The 9,773-nt window shown below is 38.3% G+C and overlaps 1 protein-coding gene across 1 annotated transcript; it reads left to right on the plus strand.

Annotated features, from left to right (window-relative positions):
- Positions 1–3,804: 3,804 nt before the first annotated feature.
- Positions 3,805–7,718, plus strand: LOC132056759 (large ribosomal subunit protein uL18-like). Its single transcript, XM_059449094.1, has 9 exons — positions 3,805–3,992; positions 4,904–4,973; positions 5,062–5,153; positions 5,404–5,530; positions 5,622–5,701; positions 5,789–5,905; positions 6,398–6,532; positions 6,686–6,855; positions 7,295–7,718. The coding sequence occupies exons 1-9, from the start codon at positions 3,867–3,869 to the stop codon at positions 7,401–7,403; spliced, it is 1,026 nt and encodes a 341-aa protein (XP_059305077.1). The 5' UTR covers positions 3,805–3,866; the 3' UTR covers positions 7,404–7,718.
- The last annotated feature ends 2,055 nt before the right edge of the window (positions 7,719–9,773 follow it).

Below are 9,773 nucleotides of genomic sequence, written 5' to 3' on the forward strand. Positions count from 1 at the left end.
GTATAACAAAGCTAACATTAGTAACTAATCACAAATGGGGGACCCACAAAACAGTACGCTATAGCACAAGACGGGTAGCAAGCCAACACACCCTCAACATTTGGTATATCACCACACCCTTCAATTTCCATCCCTAACATGATCACCCTGCCTTCTTCGGGGGCAGTCGTACCCCCCGTCTTTTTAACATCTAAAACAGCCTTCAAACAACACAATATGGGGACCAACTTGAATGTTAAAACAAGCCCCAGACAACCCCTAACTAAAATCATGTTTAAAATGCTCAAACGAGCACACAAATGGAGATGAAGGTGATGCCTTACTTTGGTTGTCCCAATCGACCAAAAACACCTAGAACAACTCCAAAAATCTTCTACACAATGGAAAAAGTCTTGAAATCACGGCTTCCCGAGTTCTTACTAAAACATGTATAAAATTCCTCAACCAACTCAAGCAGAGGGAGTGATGCAAAAGGCGACTTTTACCTTAACTGATGGGGGTTCTTATTCTCTTAACTTTGATTCTTCAATAAGTGAGCTTTCCTCAAGATTAAGCTTGAAAAAGAAAAGGAAATCACTTGGGAGCGAGGGAAAAAGATGGGGCGACCTTGGCTGGTCGGGAGAGAACAACATAGGGCTATCCTTCAAGTTCAAACGTGGAGAAGTAAGTTACATAATTTTTCATGAAGAATTTAACGAAACCTATAAAAGTTATCACTTTCCTTAAGCTTAAGATGGAGAGAATTTTCTTAAAAGCTATGGAGCAGAGTTTTGGACAGCCTTGAGAGAACAACATATGAGCAAGAAGGTAAATGAAACAAAGACTAGATGTTGGCCTTTAAAATGGCCTTAGCGCCCCTCTCTCTTGCCCTTTTATTTGGGCTTTTCTTTTTTAAGTAGGTGATGCATCTACTTAAAACCTACTTGCTTAGTAGGTGAAACAAGTCGGTCACTTATCTTACTTAAGCATGTGAGTCGTCCTCGTTTAACAAGTAAGGCATATGGTAGGTAGCTCGAGCAAGTAGGACAGGTAAGCAAGTAGCTCAATCATATAGGACTTCTAAGCAAGTAGCTCACGCACATGAAGTCTAAGCAAGTAGCTCAAGCACATGTGAAGTCTAAGCAAGTAGCTCAAGCACGCGGGTGAATCTAGAATGTCTTTTACTTGTTCAATATCTTACTTCTTTCCCAAGTCTTATTCATCTTAGCTTTTACTATAATATATATATATATATATATATATATATATATATATATATATATATATATATACTTGGACCCTCAAGCGTCACTATAACTTTATTCTCTCACGTTCAAGTAAATTCGTCGACTTCAATGTAGTCGCACACATGTTGGGAGGTACGAGGAAATACACATGTTGCAGTACACCTGCAACGTGCGTGTCAAGAAACTAGGTATAAATAAAGGCATAAGGACTCATATGTTAAGACTTGGATTCACTCGAAAGAAATAGAAAAATCTCTTGCTCTATATTTTTTGTCTACTTTCGTGTTCATATTATTGCTTTAAGTTCATTTTTTATAACTACGACGAAGTTATTGATTGAACATATTTTTAATAGAGGACATGAATAACTAAGTGGGCGTTTGGCCATAGAAACCAAATTTGTTTCACTTTATTTGGAATTTTTGAAGTTGGAGTCGAATATGGAGTTATGTTTGGTTATAGTTTTTGCAAATAATATTTGGTTGTTTGAATGTATTTTTCCTAAAAAGCATGAAATATGATTTACATCTCTCAATTTCTAAAAATAGCAAAACCACCCAACTTGACTAATTTATCCGAATTTGCCATCCTTATTATTTTCTTCCTCTATTTAAACCATAGTCTTTACTCTAATGTTTTTTTTTTTTTTTGCAAACTGATAAGCTCTCGAAGAGTGTTAATTTTTTTTATGGAAAACGGCCAAATATACCCCTGTACTATTGGAAAAGGGCCACATATACCCCTCGTTATACTTTGGGGCTAAGTATACCCCTGTCGTTATACTTTGGGGCCAAATATACCCCTCATCCGTTAAAGTTGTCCAAAGTGTACATCCGATCCGACGTGGCTACCACACATTCGATGAAGTGGATGCCACCTCAACACCTCTAACCCATTTTACCCCTCCCCTCCTTCCACCACTTTTCCTTCTCCTCCACCACCATTACCGCCACCATGACCGCCTCTTCAAATTCCAGGCAGCATCAATGACTATTTTTATTTTATCAACGAGGTATTCGTTGATGTTGTTTTGATTTAAAAACAAAAATCAACGGCGTTTCAACCTGGCCTTTGGCATCAAACACTCTCCAACGCAGACCTTCCAAATTGATGCGTCTTATGCCGCAAAGAGTTTCACAAAGATCAAAAAAAAATTAAGAGTCATGAAGCGAAGCGATATCTTAAGTAACACAACGGGACCAAAAGCAAAATAAATCATGACATCAAATGGAACTTTTTTAACCATTAAATGGTCCACATGTTACAGAGCATATGAGCATGTGCCTTACATCTATCATTTATGTTAGAAGCTTGACGAGTTTATCAAAAAAAAAAAAATTGGTAAGAGCTTCAAAAAGTTTTGAAAGCATAGCGAATAAAATGGTAAACAACAATTCAGTAGCACTCCTCTTTTGCAAGTTGGCAAAAGGAATGTAAACTTTTGATGCATCTTATAACAACACTCCTATGTCAAATTAATCAATTGATGCAAGTCTCTGAGAGATCATCAGCGTTAATAAAATTATCAGTAGCATCGTGTTCTTGACTGGCCAAAAACTCAGAAACTTATTTGTTGACCACAAATCGTGTTTGGGTATAGCATCGAGTCGGCTTCCACATCATCAACTTCATAAGTAATCGACCGTTGATCTTTGGAATTTGAAGAAAGGCCGTGATGGCGATAATGGTGGAGGAGGAGAAGGAAAAGTGCTGGAAGGAGGGGAGGGGTAAAATGGGTTAGGGTTGTTGAGGTGGCATGTCATGTGGCATCCGCTTCATCGAACGTGTGGCAGCCACGTAGGATCGGATGTACACCTTAGATAACTTTAACGGATGAGGGGTATATTTGGCCCCAAATTATAACGACAGGGGTATATATGGCCCCAAAGTATAACGACGGGTATATTTGGCCCTTTTCCGATAGTACAAGGGTATATTTGACCCTTTTCCCATTTTTTTATGAAGTTTAGAATATTGGGTAATAGGTAGTAGAGCATGCAACAGTTTGGTGGCTAATATAAATAGAGTAGTTTTTATAAAAATAAATTATTTAGTGTATATTGAGAAAGAAAAAGTAAATGCAATGGTCCAAAACAGAAAGTGAAAATCAGGATTTAGGTGTTCTTTTGTCTTTCAAATTGAAGTTGTATTTGGAATTTCATGGCCGAAGAATCTTAGTAGCTCAGTTAGTTGACTATCTGAACTTTCACCTTGTTGGTTAGGGTTCGATTCCCACCTTGTAATGCTCTTCCCATTTCCCCGACCCTGTGTAATAGTAAAACAATTTTAAAAAAGAAGAAGAGTTTCATGGCTAAATGTTGATTTTCAAATAAAGTGAAAATAATTTTTTCCGAAAAAAGTGAATAATTTTCATGGTCAAATGGGTCCTAATTCTCAAAGTTTAGGAGAAATTAGTTAAAAAGGGTCTTTATAAAGATAAATAGATGTAAATGACTCTTTTTATACTTGAGCGATTCTGACATAATACATAAGTGATGTGTTATATTTTATAGAGGGTCATTTAGTCAATTCACCCGCAAATTTACACATTCTTTGCAAACAAAGCCAAATGGAAACGGCCATCAGAAAGACAGAAAGCCCTTTGGGGCCTCTAGTGGAAGGGCAGTGAGGTCAAAATACATGACTAGGGTTTTGTGTGTAGTTATTTGGTGTTGCCCTGACAGCAGTATTAATTCTCTTCACAAACACACAGCTTGCTCCTCATTCCCCCCACCCCCCTCTCCCCCGCCGCCAGGAGGACCAATGGTAAGCTTCCATGCTTTGTTCTTTATTGTTATCTAGTTACCCACATTTGCTAAGAAAAAGAACAGAAATACAATGTTACTGTTGTAGTAAAACTTTCTTAGGAATATCTCCATTCTGAAGTTTATAGATATTAATCAGCCTTCTTCTCTACTTGACCCTATGCGACGTTTACTATTTATGTGCTGTAACTTCTTTTTGCCTGTCTATTTCTGCCTGTTTGATAAATATATGTAGTCGTTTAGCCACAGAAACTTTTTTTTTTTTTCCTTTATTTGGAATTTTTGAAGTTGGAGTTGAAGATTGAGTTGTGTTGGTTATAGTTTTTTATTTGGTTGTTTGAATGTATTAAAAGTGAACATCGAGTTTTAGGTTTCAAATTCAAAGTTGTATTTGGAATTTTCGGCAAAAAGTTGATTTTCAAATAAAGCAAAAAAAAATTCCGGAAAAAAGTGAATAATTCTAATGGCCAAACATTTGGCTTTATGTGGAGCATAAAGCCATGAATCTGTGGTTGTGTTGCCTTTTTAAATATTACACACACTATAGTGTGTGTGTATGCATATGTATGTGTTTATGTGTCTCACGGTTATGTGTTTATCAGAAACTATTGGTCGTATTGACACAATTTTTTTTGCTTTTGCTTAGTTAGTCACTTTAGAGCTTGAAATTGATGTACTTGTCTCGTTTGAAACTTACATCACATTATTTTGTAGTTTGTTCTGGGCGTTTTAAGTGTTATGCTATTGTTTGAATACACTTTGCAGAAAGTTCAATTTTCCTTATCCAATCTTGATAGCTATCTTATTCTCTGCGTTTAGACTGAAATACATTTCTGAAATTGAAGCTTGCCTTACTGCCCAATACCTAAGTATGCATATATTCTTGTTGATGCTTACTAAAATTGTGTGCAGGCATTCATCAAAGTCCAGAAGACTAGGGCTTACTTTAAGCGTTACCAGGTTAAATTCAAGAGAAGGAGAGGTGTGTAGTTTTCTTTTCTTTATCCTTTATATATTTTTGCTATCAAACCTTTTACCTCAGCAGCTCATGAACTTTTGCTACTGTGCAGAGGGAAAGACTGACTATAGAGCAAGGAATCGCTTGATAAATCAGGACAAAAACAAGTACAATACTCCAAAATATCGTCTTGTTGTCCGATTTGTATCCTTTAGAAGCATCATTCTTGATCTATGCTGCTCGCTTTAGGGACTTACTCTTGGGATTTGATCTATTTACTTTTGATAGTATCTCCTATTCAAGATCTTGTTGCTATTAACAATAAAAATAATCAAGGTCTTGTTGCTATTACAGCTAGTTCATTTCGTGCTAGTCTGTAACCCCAGATGGGTGAAGTTGCTAAAATTGGCATCAGTTATGCTATATTGCTTTATTTACCTTAACGTTCTTTCAGACTAATCAGGACATAATAGCCCAAATTGTGTCAGCTAGCATAGCTGGTGATATGATTCTTGCCTCTGCATATGCCCGTGAGCTGCCTCATTTTGGCCTTGAAGTTGGACTGACAAATTATGCTGCTGGTATTTACAGAACCTCTTCTTAATGGATCATGTCACTTGAAATTGTGCAGCTCTTCTCTGAGCAGTGCTAATTGATTCAATGTTAATTTAGCATACTGTACTGGACTTCTCTTGGCAAGACGAGTTCTCAAGAAGCTCGAAATGGATGAGGAGTATCAAGGAAACCCTGAGGTAAGTGGCAGCTGCAATATCAAGGTTTATTGGTGTATGCAATTTTGTTGGCTTTTATTTAGTAATGGGTATTATTAATCTTTTCAGGCCAGTGGGGAGGATTACTCAGTTGAACCTGCTGAAAGCAGGAGGCCCTTCCGTGCTCTCTTGGATGTGGGCCTTATTAGAACAACTACTGGAAATCGTGTTTTTGGTGCTCTCAAGGTAAATACTACTTTTTCTGTTCATTCTCCTTCAACCTGTTATAGTCTAAATTGCAATATAGTTATGATTTGGAAAAGTTTTGACGAAACAGCCACTCTGTTTATTTCTTTCACCCTCCTTCAACCTTTAATGGATGGCTTCCACTTGGCATAACCCCTGCGATGACATTACAAACAATGGTTGGTATTGTATGAGGAAATTAAAGAGTGGTTGTTTGTCTATTTAAATATTGATGGGTTAGTTGCCCTACCTTCCAAGGTGGGGGTTAGGTCTGCGTACACTCTACCCTCCCCAGACCCCACATGGTGGGATTATACTGGGCTTGTTGTTGTTGTTGTGTTGTGTTGATGGGTTAGCTGGGCCTTTTGATGTGTCTGGCTGATGGCCTTTAAATGCATGTCTTCTTTCCGTGGGCCTGTGTCTCAAGGATTTGTCCTGTCATTTGCATTTGTTCATTCCATACTCATTTACTCTTTCTCTGCTCATGTTCAGGGTGCATTGGATGGTGGACTTGATATTCCTCATGGCGAGAAGAGGTTTGCTGGATTCAGCAAGGACTCCAAGCAACTTGATGCTGATGTTCACCGCAAGTACATCTATGGTGGCCATGTTGCAACATATATGAAGGTGAGACAGAACAGACTTTTTGAATTTTTGTTCATTTACAAATTCCATGGACAATATTTGTGGTAATCTTGGTAATGAGGTTCATCTTTGATGGTTCTGGTGTCTTCCTATTTTCCATCTCTAAAATGCGAAGGAACCTGTGTGTGTTTTCAGACTTTGATAGAAGATGAGCCTGAGAAATTTCAGTCTCACTTTAGTGAGTACATTAAGCGGGGTCTTGAGGCTGATGATCTCGAACAGATGTACAAGAAGGTTCATGCCGCCATACGTTCTGATCCAAGCCCAAAGAAATCCGGGAAGCAGCCTCCCAAGCAGCATAAGAGGTCTGATTTTATTTTTAGTTTGTTAACCTTATGAGCCATTACATTTTATTTATATTGGTAAAAAGAAGTTTAAGTTGCACTTGCAAATGTGTCAAAAGTGCAATAATGTCAGTGTGGTTTTAAGTCCTCAACCACAGTAGTTTTGTTTCCTTGTGTGCCTGGAGGCTCTATATTTCCTGTTTGTGTTATGTGCAAATGGGACTTCTTTATTATTGTTGTCTGGTGGATCTTAATTCTATAGTGCCATATTCATGTTTACTGACCAGACCAATTAAAATGCTCTATGATTTTCAGTGTTCTAATTGTATTTAATGTTTGCTAACCAGACCAATTAAAGTGCTGTGATTATCTGTATTTTAAATAATTCACTGTCTACGCTATCTCTTCTGTATTTTATGCTCCTGTCTCACGCATTTAATTCTTTGGGCTTCTATTGCAGGTACAATCTGAAGAAGCTGACTTATGAGGAAAGGAAGGCTAAGTTGATTGAAAGACTGAATGCTTTGAATTCAGCTGCTGGAAATGATGATGAGTCTGATGATGAGTGAACAACACTAGAATTATGAAATTAGGGTTTTGTGATACTGTTGTTTCTTCCTAGACAGAAATTTCAGTTTTGCATGCTTTAGTAGAGTTGTTCTTCCTGTTTGACAATGTGAGGTTAGATTTGCCAAGTGCACAAATCCCATGAAGTACTACTGAATAGCAATCAGTAATTTTGGAACCTTGACTCATCGCTTTGGATCTACAAACGCACTGGGAATTGCTTTTTGACTATTTTTGTTTTGTTTAGTTTAATGGAATAGTTGATTTCTTTATGATGAAAGTCGAGCATTTATGAAGTGCGTCATTTATGTTGTGAAGTTAGCTGTGCCAAATATCTTAGCAAGGCTATTTTGGAGAAGTATTTGGGCTTCACTAGCTAATTAATATCCAGCTTTTGATATTGGGGGTCTTGTCTGAATTATCAATGCAAATAATGTCGTTTGAGCATCCGGTCCTCCGGTATTATTGTTTAGAGGTTCTGATGGGATGACTTTGTTCTGAAAATGAAACTTGGATTAGGTGGTCTTTAGTTTTGCTCTTGCAGTCCCAATCTGGTCTTATATTTACTTGTTTCTGTTCTTCAGTAGGCAGTTTGATTAAGGTGAGTTAGAGTAGCTGTTAGTACATATTCTGACCCTGCTGGGGGAAGGAAGCAAGAGTAGGCTCTTTTAGTTGGTGAGGGCTTTGACCCTCCTACCGGTTGAATTATAGAGGCCTGGTTACTTATGTTAAGATGGTCTTTTTTGTTCTCTTTCTTCGTGTTGTCCGAGTACCCTATAATTGCGTATGGGTGTTGAGTTCAATGGAGATACTTACTGTCAAGTTTTTGGTGACAGAATGTGTATTCTCTATTGGTTAATTATCTGGCAGTGAGAGAAATTTGGTAGTTTGTACTTAAATACTTTTTTTTTTTGGACCTGGGAACCTGCAGCCGCTACCCCTTCGGTCACAAGATAAGTTTAGGCTTTCTGCCTCGTAATAATGCGCCGCAAATCACACAGAGAGAGAGATAATCCGCACTGTGCAGTTCTCGGTGAGATGAGCTCAACTTAGAAGGCCTATTCTGTGCTGTTGTAGGCAGGGGATTTCAAACCTGAGACCTCCATTAAGAAAGCCTCATGCTCAACCAACTGAGCCACCCTTACGGGTAGTTTGTACTAATACTGTACATGGACTTCTACCACATCCATCGACTCAGGCCAAACTGCAGATCAATTTTCTCACCAGCGCCATCCGGATAATTTTATTATGTCGCCCAAAATGGAAAAAAACTAATACGAAAAACTTTCAGTAGGTTTTAATGTGCTTTGGGTACTGAAAAGTAGACTTAGAGGGGTGGTTGTTGTGCTGCCTGAAATTAGCGGAAAGGGTTGATGGTGTCAGGTTGGGGGAGGGATGCAGCCACAAGCACAGAAAAAGGGTTAAGTCTATAACTGCCCTTGTGTTGCATAGAAGGAAATTCTCAGCCCTTCTAGTATTTGAGGGTGAAAAATTACTATATCTTGTTATACTGGAATCTGATATATTTGGGCGAATTGTGTTCAAGAAAAATCGCGGAATGGTGTAACTATCGTTCTTGCCAAACCTCAATTTGTACGCCTCTTTTCTTCATTAAAAGGGAATTCTATCTTATTATTAGCCCAGACCACACAAGAGTAAATGAAAAAAAGAGTTGAAGAAAGTTTAATAGTAGACTTCCTTCAAGCATTTTACCATGCTGATGCTGCGTCGTACGTTTTAGCAACCACATTATACGGGATGGGAAGGCCACGTGCCACCAGATTCCATCATAAATTTTTGGATAATGATATCTTATTTTTATTTTCTTTTTGGTTTAATTTGGAATTTTAAATTTTTTGCCTTTTCTCTCCAAATTTCTGATGAAGTAATTAGAAAGTCAAAAAACTCAAGGGTTTAATACATCAAAACACCCCTGAACTATACCTGAAAAGTCGATATCACACCTAAATTATACTAGCGACCTATTACACACTTGAACATCTAAAAACTGAAATTATTTACCCCCTACAAACTGATGACCACTTGCACAACCAAAGATAATACACTCTCCTCGCCACGCGCACCACGTCGCCAAATCGATTTCTTTTAAATTTTAAATTATTTTTTTTCTTTTCTTGTAGTTAAAAAATTAAATTTCCACCTTCTTCTTCATTTCACCCGCCCCCACGCCCACCCCCCCCCCCCCGGTTTCTTCTCCACCTTCACGCCACCCCCACTCCCCAACTCCTTCACGCCACCAGTCACCACCGCCACGCCGGCCCCACCCCCTTAATACTTCAGGCTACCCCCACGCCCCAAATCTTTCACGCCACCTGCACTCCCCAAATCCTTCACGCCACCAGCACCACCGT

This window comes from Lycium ferocissimum, chromosome 5 (genome assembly GCF_029784015.1).
Source record: "Lycium ferocissimum isolate CSIRO_LF1 chromosome 5, AGI_CSIRO_Lferr_CH_V1, whole genome shotgun sequence".
NCBI lineage: Eukaryota > Viridiplantae > Streptophyta > Magnoliopsida > Solanales > Solanaceae > Lycium > Lycium ferocissimum.

What these genes read in the sequence shown, in the direction of transcription:
- LOC132056759 (XM_059449094.1), top strand. Translation starts at nt 3,867, where the DNA reads ATGACTAGGGTTTTGTGTGTAGTTATTTGGTGTTGCCCTGACAGCAGT. An exon ending in TAAATTCAAGAGAAGGAGAG is followed by an intron (nt 4,974 to 5,061) that starts GTGTGTAGTTTT and finishes GCTACTGTGCAG; the next exon opens with AGGGAAAGACTGACTATAGA. An exon ending in ACTGACAAATTATGCTGCTG is followed by an intron (nt 5,531 to 5,621) that starts GTATTTACAGAA and finishes ATGTTAATTTAG; the next exon opens with CATACTGTACTGGACTTCTC.